The 13,071-nt window shown below is 43.5% G+C and overlaps 1 protein-coding gene across 2 annotated transcripts in view; it reads right to left on the bottom strand.

Moving 5' to 3' along the window:
- ARHGEF5 (Rho guanine nucleotide exchange factor 5) overlaps positions 1-13,071 on the bottom strand; it is a 70,841-nt gene that overhangs the window by 4,542 nt on the left and 53,228 nt on the right. For both annotated transcript variants that reach the window (XM_060254248.1, XM_060254247.1), the window contains exons 8-13: positions 11,708-11,837; positions 10,008-10,082; positions 7,809-7,898; positions 6,006-6,157; positions 3,971-4,132; positions 1,359-1,429 (exon numbers count right to left, since the gene is read on the bottom strand). In XM_060254248.1, the coding sequence (XP_060110231.1) occupies positions 1,359-1,429; positions 3,971-4,132; positions 6,006-6,157; positions 7,809-7,898; positions 10,008-10,082; positions 11,708-11,837 (680 nt within the window). The remainder of the gene's footprint in view (positions 1-1,358; positions 1,430-3,970; positions 4,133-6,005; positions 6,158-7,808; positions 7,899-10,007; positions 10,083-11,707; positions 11,838-13,071) is intronic.

The following is a 13,071-nucleotide window of genomic DNA, read 5'->3' as shown; positions in this document are numbered from 1 at the left end:
TCTTCAGCCACTACCTGGAGGCTACACTAAGAGAAAACCGTGCTTGTGTCGTTCAAAATGCACCAGTCTTAATACAATAGTTCATACAATGTACAATACAACATGACTTCCAGCAAGCTGCTAATACTTCTTTATGAATATACATGTGTAACAAAATGTACAATACATATACATAATTGTAACCTTGTAAGTCTACAATGCCTTCACATGAGCTAAAAAAGTCCAGTGTATTCACAATAATCAGTATTAGGCAATAATACGCTTCAGAAAAACGACAGTTGGACACGCTTCCGGTAATTGGCGTGTGTAATTTCGTCCACAACACAATCGCTCTTCTGGAACCACAGCTAGGTCATTCTATAAGCATGTGCATATCAATTTCCAAGGCACTCATATTCTAAAGCGGCCCTGTGCTGCAGTCTGAAAATTTTTTGTACCTGGAACCAGTTCCCTATAAGCTAAACGCAAGGTTGCTAGTCGGCTGCTCACAAATGGCACTATCAATAGCTCATGTGAAGGCATTGTGGACTTACAAGGTTACAACTATGTATATGTATTGTACATTTTGTTACACTTATGTATGTTCATAAAGAAGTATTAGCAGCTTGCTGGAAGTCATGTTGTATTGTACATTGTATGAACTATTTTATTAAGACTGGTGCATTTTGAACGACACAAGTACGGTTTTCTCTTAGTGTTTCCTTCTCTGTGCTTTTCCCTTTGTTTTCTGACCCTGGAGGCTGGCAACCCTATCATAGTGCCCTTCCTGCTGTCCTCATCCTGAGCATTTCAAGGAAGGGGAAACCAAAGGCAGGAGGGCTTGCATGGGTGGGGCAGCGGCCTTCACCTGTTGTGTTCCCAAGACTGCCAGAGGGAGCCCAAGGAGACCAGAAGCTCCTCTGAAAGAGGGCTGACATTCTGGGGCTGATCTGAATGGAGATCGTGAGACTTCTTTTAGATGAGCCCATTCTGATTATGAGCACAAGAAGTTTACTCATAGTTATTTGAATAGCTTCTGCAAAATATGACTTTGGTATGAACAACAGGGCAACATCAGTTTCTGCACTTAAGAAACACATGTTTATGAACAGTTGATTTTGTTCCTTTTATGTTTTTTTATCGCAAAAAAAAATCTGGAATCTGGATTCACACGTTAAAATTGACATTTGTTCTTGTTGAATACTTCAAAAGAATAAAGATGGGGTTTCATTGTTGAGAAGTGAAATTTCCTTGGAAAATTGGGAAGCAAAAAGAGAACTTCCTGAGCAGCTGTATATAGGAGGGGAAATGTGTATTGAATATTCATTATGGGTTATATCCTGTTCTATTTTTCAACTGTATTTCCTAAGAAGTTTTACCAGGGTCATCTAAAAGATCAAGCTCTGCTTGCTGCGGTGAAAGAGCAGAAATCCATCGGAGTTTTTCACTCCTAGAAAATAAGGAAAAAAACGAGAAATAATAAGGATGAGTGTTCTTGATGAATCTGTTTAGTACATCTCTGCCATGCATGGAGTCAACCAATACAATGGTGCTACTCAGAATAACTAAAATATGTGAAGTACTTTGAGCAGTCAGAAGATATTATTTAGAAGTGTGATAATCCATGTTCTGATTACATCCAGGTTAAATCACCATAATGTGACGTACACGGAGCTGCTTTTGAATACTGTCTGGAAACATCAGGCAGCCCAAAATGCATCAGCCTGACCAGGGGTGGAATTCTAGCAGGAGCTCCTTTGCATATTAGGCCACACACCCCTGATGTAGCCAATCCTCCAAGAGCTTACAAAAAAGAGCCTTGTAAACTCTTGGAGGATTGGCTACATCAGAGGAATGTGGCCTAATATACAAATGAGCTCCTGCTAGAATTTCACCCCTGAGCCTGACTATTGTTGGGGGCTGAATGATCTGGCTGCTTATGTGTTTCTAGACACAGTTCAGGATACTGGTTCTTGTCTTTACAGTCCTGAACAGTTTAGGGCTAGGGTACTAGGAGGATTACCTCCTCCCATGCTGTATGCTAATTAAGATCGTCATTCTAAGCTCTGCAGTTCATATTGACCTGGCCTGGTCTGACCGCAGTGATGGCACCTCACCTTCAGATTGTTCCTCCCCCTTTGAAGCTCACCTGCTGTCTACTGTCATTTAGATGCCTGGCCAAAACATCTCTTTTTACCCAGGCTTTTAACTGGGGAGTTCTGTGTCTTTAGTCTGAGTACTATTTTGTGCATATCATTCTAGGCTAACCATTGTATTTTTATGCCCCCGGGGTATTTTTAAAAAATGGTTGCTTTTATAAGTTTCATTGTATTGCTTTTACTTGTGAGCTGCATCAAAAGGTTTCTGGAGAGTTAGCCAGGAGTGGAATTCTTGCAGGAGCTCCTTTGCATATTAGGCCATGCCCCCAATGTAGCCAATCCTCCAAGAGCTTACAAAAAAGAGCTTTGTAAGCTCTTGGAGGATTGCTACATCAGGGGTGTGTGGCCTAATATGCAAAGGAGCTTCTGCTAGAATTCCACCCCTGGAGTTAGCATTTTCATGTTTCTAAAGAAATAAGTATAATGCAGGCTGACCGTGGGGAAGAATATCTATGATTTTACCTTGGATTGAATGATTTCACTTTTTGCTGTTCCCCTATTGACCTGGCATGGAGGGAGAGAGAGCTGCTGACCAGAGATTGCTTTCTATGATGATCCTCCCCCGCCCCCAGCTCTATGGAGCCATCTCCACCCCCACCCATTCCGCAGTGCTGACTTGTAAAGTTTTGGGTTTTTTAAACAAGCAGGGTGAGTTTAACAATAGGAGTTTATTGGTAAACTTAGATTGTAGGGGAAATGATTTCACTGAATTGAGGTCTGTATGTGTGTGTTCTCGGCTGGAGCTCTGCTGGGCAACCTGGTTTAGACTGGACTTCCCTAACAGAGTCTGCCCAGGAGCTGATGGCTTGGCTGTGGCTCTCCCCACAGGATTGGCTCCTTGGTGGGCTCTGTTCTCTGATGCTAATAGGCCTAGTATGTCTGCTATTATTCCTCCTGATACAATAGCATCCTGGAACAACGTATCAATTAAAGGAGATCATTTGCCTTAGCAAGGAACTGAAATTAGGAAAAACTCCAGGCTCTGATCTAATCCCTCATGAGCTATTCAAGGCAGATCCATTATGGTGGGCCCCAGTTCTGGTCCCCGTTTTCACTCAAATTAACATCAGTGGACAAATACCTGATTCATGGAAACATTTTATTATTGTCCTGATATTTAAAAAGGGATCCAGAAGTGACCCATTTTGTTATTGACCAATCAGCCTTCTTTCTACTTTGGGAAAGCTATATTCTGCTTACCAGGGCTTTTTTTTTGGTAGAAAAAGCCCAGCAGGAACTCATTTGCCTTTTAGGCAATACCTGCTGACACCAAGCCAGCCAGAACTGTGTTCCTGTGCATTCCTGCTAAAAACAAAACAACAAAAAAAACCTGTTGCTTGCTTACCAGAGATGCTCCTGGATTGGATGAAATCAGAAACCATACTGGGACATGAACAGATAGGATTTAGGCAGAGTTCCTTGACATATGACGGTTGCCTAGTTCTCTATCACTTGTCTGAGAAATATTCATCTTTTAAAGGGGGGGGGGTAGATTATATGTGGCTTTTATTGACCTCGAGGGGGCCTTCGTCTCCATAAATTGCCCTAGATTGTGGAACAAACTTAATTAAACTACCATGAACAAAAGGCTTCTGGGACTTATTCAATGCTTATACTTGGGTTTGACTGCCCAAGTAAAATGTGGGCACAGTGGGAATTTAACAAATCCATTTACGGTAATTTGGAAAAGGGGGTTCGTCAGGGATGCTTGTTGGCCCTTTTCTTGTTTAATTTATACTTAAATGACGCAGCATCAATTTTTGATGATTAGTGCCATCAGATTATTTAGTACAGTGTATGTAATGCCCCTTCAATTATCTAGCTGTTCTTACTGCGTTTCTGTGCGGAAGAGGAACTCCACTTTTTTCCCCTGATTGTTCTGCAGCAGGAAGAGACGGAAAACATTTTTATTTGCTCCATGCAGTTTCATTTCACACTTTTCTCCACGTACTTCTGAGGAGGCAGCATAATCGAATACGATGAAGTGCCCATTCCTGTAGTAAATAGGAAGAAGAATAAGCAATAGTAAACAGTGGGAAAAGATCTGAACAGTGAAGACTGGGCATTCTCTATATTGCAGATTGCTTAAGAGATGCAGTGTGGTGGAGAGGTTAAGAGTAGTGGCAGACTCTAATCTGGAGATCTCGGTTTGATTTCCCACTCCTCCTCCACGTGAAGTCTGCTGGGTGACCTTCGGCCAATCACAATTCCCTCAGAACTCTCCCAGCCCCACCTACCTTACAAAGTGCCTGTTGTGGGAAGAGGGAGGGAAGGCAAATGTAAGCTGCTTTGAGACTCCTTAAGGTAGAGAAAAGCAGGGTAGAAAAATCTTCTCTTATAAGTCTGCCAAAAAAAATCTTCTAAGTCTGCCATGATCATGTCCTAGCCAGGGCTTTTTTTGTAGCAGGAACTCCTTTGCATATTAGGCCACACGCCCCTGATGTAGCCAGTCCTCCAATCCTTCTTGCAGGGCCTACTGTAAGCTCTTGGAGGATTGCCTACATCAGGGGTGTGTGGCCTAATATGCAAAGAAATTCCTGTTACAGAAAAAGCCCTGGCCCAGCCCAGTGTACAAAGATGTCCTCATGTACATGAGATGTGATGAGCTATACTATTCCACTCCCCCCCCCCATACTTTTGATGGCTCCACTGGACATGTCTGCAAGAAGGGAGCAGGAGAATCCCATAGCTCTGGGTGTATTCAAATATATTTGGATCTATTGTAAGTTCATGAAAGGGGCTGAATCTTTGAAGGACTCTGTGGCTACCACTGATACTCTTCATTTACATTTAAATTGGCCAAAGCATGGGGTCTGCATAGTGCATTGCGCTAAAGTCCGTTGGAGGGAAAGTTCTGGGAGAAAGAATGGATTCTCCTCCCTTTACTTCATTTATACTCCACCTTTCTCCCCAGTGGGGATCCAAAGCAGCTTACATTGTTTTCCCTTCCTTTCTTTGTAGCAGGAACTTCTTTGCATATCAGGCCACACACCCTTGATGTAGCCAATCGTCCAAGAGCTCACAGGACTCATCTTACAGGGCCAACTGTAAGCTCTTGGAGGATTGACTACATCAGGGGGGTTTGGCCTGATATGCAAATAAGTTCCTGTTACAATAACCTGTAAGGTAGGTTAGGCTGGGATTTGCCCAAGATCACCCAGTAAGTTTCCATGGGAGAGTGGGGATTCGAAAGTGGTCCTCTCAGATCTTCATCCAGCATTCTAACTCCTCCACCACACTGCCTTTATCCATTGGCTTTTGACAGAAGCAAACGCTCTTACAAGTTAGCCAGACCAAAGTTAGCAGAATTTCAGACTTGGTACTTTAGGAAAGAAACTTATAAGCTGATCCACTTTATATTTTTGCATTATGATAAGGGGAGAGATGCTATGAGCCAGATGAGATTATAGAACTTTTGTCTGTAACAACTCTACAACTTTCTGCACCTTTGAGGCTAGTGAAAGGCAGTTGTGGGATAAAACCTATGCATAGGTGGAAAATTTAGATGTTCAAACCTCTTCTGGGGCTGCCACAGAAAAAACAGCAGCAGGGTTTTGGAGACAAGAGCTTACAGCAGAGTATGAGGTTCAGCCTTTAGTGAAAAGACAGAATGTAGACCGATATCTTCTGCAGATTTTGGAAGATCCAAGGGAAGGTGCCTATTTGGCTACCCTTTCGGATATCACCAACATATCCCACTCCACTGCTAATTACTGCAGAATATATGCAATCTTAAAAACAATAGTGTGTATTCTACCTTTTCACTTTGCTAAGTCTGGCAGAACCTACAATGACTACCTTCAATATCATATATCTTTCTTTTTCTCTGAAATTGTGACAAGGTACTAGTTCACCCCCAATACTTACTCCCTGGGCCGAGAGAGGAGCAGAAAATCATTAAAGAGGTGCAGGTAGATAGGGCGTGTGGTGAGTTTCCACTTCAAGCTCAGATTGTACTCCAGTTGTGTCAGCTCACCACGTTTCACCAGCCGCCGAGACTGAGAGATAAGTGGGAAAATCTGGAAGGAAAATAAGCATAACTTGTGAGGCCCATTTCTCCTCTTCAGGGCCTCAAGGCACAACATTGAAGGCTGCTTTCCTCTCCCAAAAAGAGTAGGTGGACATGTCTAATCTTGTCTCTGGTATTAGAGAGATAATTGTTACAGAAGAGGGAAGAAGATGGGGGAGCACAATGTTTTGTACTTCCTGATCAGTCTGCTAAATATTGTGAGCTACTAATATACTGAGTATAAAAGCAGAATGTTACTTATAAGGTGGGTAAAATATTGTAGTTAAGACTAGCTTTTTTCACATGGGTTTCACCAAGAGGTCAAACAGTGCCCCTGGGGCCATTTCAGGTCAGGAAAACTACACAGAGAGAGGCTGGAGTCTCTTCTCCATGTGTGCCATGGTCCCAATCCAAATCAAGCACCGAGCATGCAGGAGTTGAGGAGAAGCGCCAACACTATGTCTGAAAGGATGATGACGCCAGACCCAGCTTGCATCCTTTATAATGTGTGAAATATGCTAAAGGCCATCTTGATCTGGCTGAGGTACCAGTGAAAGAAGTTTTCTCTTTGTTGTAGGACAGTATCTCCTATTGTGTTGCCTTGCACATTTATTGGGGGTTTGTTAAAGAGAATACTGTTAATGATAGTCTTCTGTGAAAAGCATCTGTTCCATTATTCTCAGTCATTCCTAAAATTTGCAGTTGCAGGTGTAGTTTGGGCTGCATACCTTTTCAATCCAAAGGGAGAAATGGTGTCGCACAAGAGGTTTGTTTAGCATTCTGCATGCACTGTGAACATTTCCTAGAATCCTCCAAAACAGAGAGGGGTTTTGCTACTGATGTGCAGGGTTTCCTTGATAGGGTCTTGAAAGGTGAAAAAGTTTGAAAACTGATACTTTAAGGATGCTTTGTGCTTGGAAACCCAGAATCACTAAGGATTGATCCACTGCATGTCCTGCATGTATGTGCTGTCAACATTTTGGTTGGAAGTTTCTTGCCTAGAGTTTTTATTCTCAGGCATGTGTGGTCCAGTTTGGACCAGAACTGTGGTATGAAGGGAGAAGGGGCTTAAGCTTCCCCCCCCCCCATGTCATTTCCCCATGGAACAGCCATGGATCTGCGGTTTAGTTCACTAAGGAAATTTATCTGTATTGATGGCTACACACAACCTTCCTCGGTGAGGTAAGTAGTGACTCCAAAAATAATTTCAAGTAATTAAAACAGTGTGAGCAGGAGGCTTAAACTCCTTGCATCATGTGTCTGATCCAGACTGGGCCCCCATCTACCGAGGAATTAAGTTCCAAGTTAGGAACTCCCAGACCACCTCTGTCAACAGTCCACATGGGAGGACTTTGTGGACTTTGTAGCATTAAACAGTGCATCTCAGCATCCTGCCCAGTGCAAGGGTGGCGTGGTAGAACACGGGCTGTTCTTGGACCTCACTCTCACTCTGTGGTGACAGCTGCCTAGCCAGGTGTTGTCTCGTGGTGATGAGCAACAGGTCAGTAACACAAGAAAAAGGCACAATTTGTGCCAAAGAGAAGTGAGGACAGTTTCATAATGGGTTCCCTCCTGCCTTTTTTTGGATCATGTTAGGAAAGCTTGCAGCTGCATCCAGCACAAATTAGTATAAGAGAGCTAACTCTGGTAATGGGTTTTACCTTGCATTCAAACACCATATTCTGACTTAAGTAGATTAACTCCTCCGTGTTCTTCATGCGCTGGACATTTTCATTGCAGTCTTTGATGAGCTAGAGGGAGAAAGATTTGGTCAGGGAAGGAGGCGCTAAAGAGTGGATAGAAATGGACCCTTGAGAAGGTTAGAGATAAGGACATGTTGTCTTTATCATCTAAATAAATAAATAAATATGTGTAGATAATATTGGCTTATCACTGAGAGTATATCCCATCCCATTGTAAACCTGCACAGGTATTAGGTTTGCATCAGACAAAATAGTCCACAAACTTGACTTGGGCCCTGTGGTCTATACTGCTGTGTATAATTTATTGTAAAATGGACCCTATTATGTAATTTTTATACTGCTTGCTTATGTTAATACTTATGCTATGCTTCAGTTCTTTCTGGTGTTTCCAGACTTCTAGTTCCTAGTGCATTTTTATTGAATATCCCATTCTGTTGATTGTACTGACTCACTATATGTGAGTCACCTGACTCACCTTGAATCCCTGCAAGAAAGATGGACTATGAATAACATAAATAAATACATGTTAATGTGTGATTTAGTGAAAAAACAGAGAGCTGCTCTCAGCAACTGTTATCTGCATGAAGTAAAGTCCAACATCCAGAAGGTTTTGAAAAGCTTCCTATTAACCTGAAGCTTCCAGATTCTGTTGGCTCTGACCGTTTTCGCACACAGCTCACCTCGCAGTCACAATCCTGTTCCCTCTAAAGCATCTGTCAGATTTCCCACCATCTGCGCCGAAGTTACAGGAAGTGCCGCAGCTTTTGCGTAGCAAACGTAAACCACTAAAACCCAGTTTACGTTTGCTACGCAAAAGCCGCGGCACTTCCTGTAACTCCGGCGCAGATGGTGGGAAATCCAACAGACGCTGCAGAGGGAACAGGATTGTGACTGCGAGGTAAGCTGTGTGCGAAAATGGTATATGTTAGAGGATTGTTATGAGATTTCTGGATATGGTGGGATGATGAAAATCATGCTGACAACATGCATATCATGATTAACAAGGGAGAGTGATCAGTTTCCCTTGGAAGACTGCAAACTGCTTGCCCAGACTGGATATGAACCATGTCTGTGTTGCTGTCTGTGTTTGGAAATGAGGTGCTCCTGTGCCCTCCATGTACACTCTTTCCAGCCTGTGTGTAAGCACTGCTGCATATGACTGTGGGTTAGCTCCAGACTGAACTGGCAGCTTCACCAATTAATCCCTCCCATTGCAGACCCCCCCCCCCCATATTGTTCCTCAGAGCCCCTTTTGCTCAGGAGCAGCCTTTTGGGAAGATTAAGTGGCTGTAGTGGGAGGGGGAAGGCATTCTGCCACTGAAAAAATAGTCTGAATCCAACCCTGTGTCTAGACCAAGGGTGGCCAAACTGTGACTTGGGAGCCACATGTGGCTCTTTCACACATATATACCATTTTCGCACACAGCTTACCTCGCAGTCACAATCCTGTTCCCTCCGCAGCATCCGGTCGGATTTCCCACCATCCGGGCCCGGAGTTACAGGAAGTGCTGCTGCTTTTGCGTAGCAAACGTAAACTGGGTTTTAGCGGTTTACATTTGCTACTCAAAAGCTGCGGCACTTCCTGTAACTCCGCCGCAGATGGGAAATCCGACCGGACGCTGCGGAGGGAACAGGATTGTGACTGCGAGGTAAGCTGTGTGCGAAAACGGTCATTGTGTGGCTCTCAAAGCCCCCACTGCCCTGCCGGTCAGCTTGGAGAAGGCATTTGTCTCTTTAAATCAGTTCTTCAAGCCAAGCCAGCCAGTGAAGAATGTATTTAAAGTTCCTTCCTTCCTGTCTTGCAGCTCTCAAACATCTGATGTTCATGTCTTGTGGCTCTTAAATATCTGACGTTTATTCTACGTGGCTCTTACATTAAGCAAGTTTGGCCACCCCTGGACTAGACTGTCATAACCTCTGTATTATTGTTATTTTTTTGGCAGGCATTGATGAGGAAAAAAACAGAGAAGAAAAAGGGCAGCCCTGGTCACTATAAAATGCAGCTCCTCAAAATCAGAGAACGGTTGGCTACTTCAGCTTCTTGTAGATATTTGTAACCCGGTTGAGAGAATTTTTGAAACAATATGAGTTTATTGAGTTGCACAAAGTAAACAGAGATAATGGAAGGGTGGAAGGATGAGGTTTGGTATCCTTTACCTTCTCAAGAGCATCGTATGCCTGAGTCGCTTGGATTTCTTCATCAGCACCAGGCCGTGTTCTTTTCAATATGTTCTGACCAATGGAAACAAAAGTTTTTTGGTAAGGGAAGACAGCCAAGCAATCTAACTGATATTGCCATTTGCATCTAACAAACCCTGGAGGATATGGCCTCTTCTTGGAAAATGAGATAGTTCAAAGCCCTAAATGGTCTGGGACCAAAATATCTGGGGGACCGCCTCTCCTGGCATCCCCCCTCCCTGAGAGCATTATGGTCCTCAAATAACAACAATCCCAGAACCAAGGAGTATTTGCCTGGCTTCGACCAGAGTCAGAGCCTTCTTGGCTATGACTCCAGCCTGGTATAATGCACTTCTGAGTGAGATCTAGGCCCTGTGAGACTTGGTACAGTTCCACAGGGCCTGTAAAATGGAAATGTACTGCCAGGCATACAGGTGAGGTCAAGGGAACTCCTGTGCATACAGACCTTCTTATCTCTCCCTCCCCCTCTTTTTCCCTAGGGTAGCAGTACAGTATTGTATGTGCCATCTTATGAATTGTAAATGTTGGAACTATTTTTAACTGATATGTTTTAATCTTATGTTCTGTAATTATGTGTTGGAACCCACTCTGAACCCCACATTAGTGGCAGAGAGCAGGATACAAACTGAAGAATCTAATCTTTTGTTCATAGACTGAGCCAAAGCAGATGCAAACAGCAGCAACCTGGTCCTGTAACACGGCCAGCTGTTATGCAGACCCAACAGGGCTCAGCAGGGCATTGTGCTCATGATCAGCTTTGCCAGGTGACTCCAGTTGATCAGAGCAGGAGTTTGCCATCAATGGATCTAAGGCAGATGAGCTTGCCTGATGACTGCACCTGTGCTGAAGTTCTCAGCAGGCTTAATTAGTGCAGATGCTGGCTGGGAAAAGACTATAGAACAGGGGTAGAGGAAGAAGAAGAATTAGAATTGCAGATTTATATCCTACCCTTCTCTCTGAATTAAGAGACTCAGAGCGGCTTACATATATATCTTAGAGACTCAGATATGTATTAGAGACGCTAAGATATATATATTAGAGACTCTGAATTAGAGATTCATAGCGGCTTTCTTATATATCTTCTCCCCCCACAACAGACACCCTGTGAAGTGGGTAGGGCTGAGAGGGCTCTCACAGCAGCTGCCCTTTCAAGGACAACCTCTGCCAGAGCTATGGCTGACCCAAGGCCATTCCAGCAGGTGCAAGTGGAGGAGTGGGGAATCAAACCCGGTTCTCCCAGATAAGAGTCCGCACACTTAACCATTACACCAAACTGGCTCTCTAGAAGATACGTTTTCCATATGGGAGGCACAGAGTTCAGTCCCTAACCTTTGCATGCAAACTGAAAGCCCTTTTCAACAGAAGGCCTGGAAAAGATCTCTCCCTAAGAATTAACCACCCCCCCCCCCACAATACACAAAAGTACTTGAGTTGTGCATGGCAGAATACACATTTCATGCCACTAAATGTGAACAGAATAGTTCTTATAAATTTGTAAGGGTTTCCTTGCAATAAATATAAAAGTCAGAGTCTACCCAATCACTGCTTACAGTGTTAATTTCCAAGAAAACTAGCATTTAGTGGTGTATGTGCTGTTCACAAGTCTTAGACAGTGGGTGATGTATTGAGTGACGGGGCCTGTGTCTCCCAGCACTCACCTGGAGAAGGAGTTTCAGTCGTGTGATGCGCTGGAATGGGAGGATGAGGAAAGACTTGAGGGAGAGGCGCTGACAAATTGGGTCACTTTCCAGTTTCTCCAAGACTTGCTGGAAGGGAGGAACATCATTCCTGCCAGAGAAAGGAGGGATCAGGTGAGAGACATCTTCCTACACATGTTCAGTTTTTGTGTTCTTCTGCAACCAGCCTGGTTGTGACGCAGGAGTGGCCCTGAGTTCCTGCCTGCATGTCTAACACTACAGTTGCCGTTTTCCTAGTACACTAGAGGCAGGACTATACTATGCATATGTATTAGAGTCCACCAAGGAATGCTAGTATCGCATATTCTGGCTTTGACTTGTGGTACATTTCCACCCCCACCCCCAAGATTTGGCCCCCTCTTTGTGTCACAGAAGCAGCAGCTTACTGGATTTGGTATTCCATCCACTTCAACCTAACCATACTTTGCAACAAAATTTTAGGGCAACCCTATTTTGAATGGGTGAATGGAGGCTCAGTCTATATGGAGCTCAAGAATAAAAGAAGCAGACCCTTTTTAAAAAGAGACTTGAAAGTTCATCCTTTTCTTTCTGTATCCTTCAATTATTGGATTACTATTCAGTCCTTGGAGGAAGTCAGACCTTAAAGTTCAGCTTTTTGTTCCCATATGCTTTAATTACTGGATTAATATTCTGCCCTTGGAGGTTATCAGGATATCAAAACCAGGCCTCATTTTGGGCAGGAGCTCACAGGAGCAGAGCTCCAGAACCTCTACATTTTATTGTGCTCTTTCTTTCTTAACCCCATCCCCCCCCCCCAATACTTGCTTCTGGGCTCCATTGTTCTGAACTCTAAGATTTGAAAAACTTTCTAATATTTGCTCCCACAAAAAAATGGGAAAAGAACCAAAACATATAAAGCAGACAGATGGAAATCTTCATCATGCCACTATGGCCACATAGGAGAAAGTAATTTTAAAAGCATGATGGGAGTAATGTTTTATGACGGCAATTATAATTCAAGAAGCATTTTAAGGTAGATGCTGAGCTGATATAATTTAGCACACCTTCCGGTGATGTCAGGGGTATGTGGCATATGCAAATGAGTTCTGCTAATGAGCTCTGGCACCTCTTTTTCTACCAAATGACCCCTGATCAAAACTATCGTCCAGATTAGAAACAATCTTCTTATACTTCCATAAAATGCAGAATAAAACAAAGGGTATGGTTATACTGATCACTTGATAATGTCTAGGCAACATTTCCAAATCCAAACAAGTAGCCCTAATGCCACAATTGGGAGAGGGACGGTGGGGGGAGGGACGGTGGCTCAGTGGTAGAGCATCTGCTTGGGAAGCAGAAGGTCC

This window comes from Heteronotia binoei, chromosome 14 (genome assembly GCF_032191835.1).
Source record: "Heteronotia binoei isolate CCM8104 ecotype False Entrance Well chromosome 14, APGP_CSIRO_Hbin_v1, whole genome shotgun sequence".
NCBI lineage: Eukaryota > Metazoa > Chordata > Lepidosauria > Squamata > Gekkonidae > Heteronotia > Heteronotia binoei.
The sequence above is the reverse complement of the archived record's forward strand: the minus strand, read 5'-3'. Positions and strand labels throughout refer to the sequence as shown.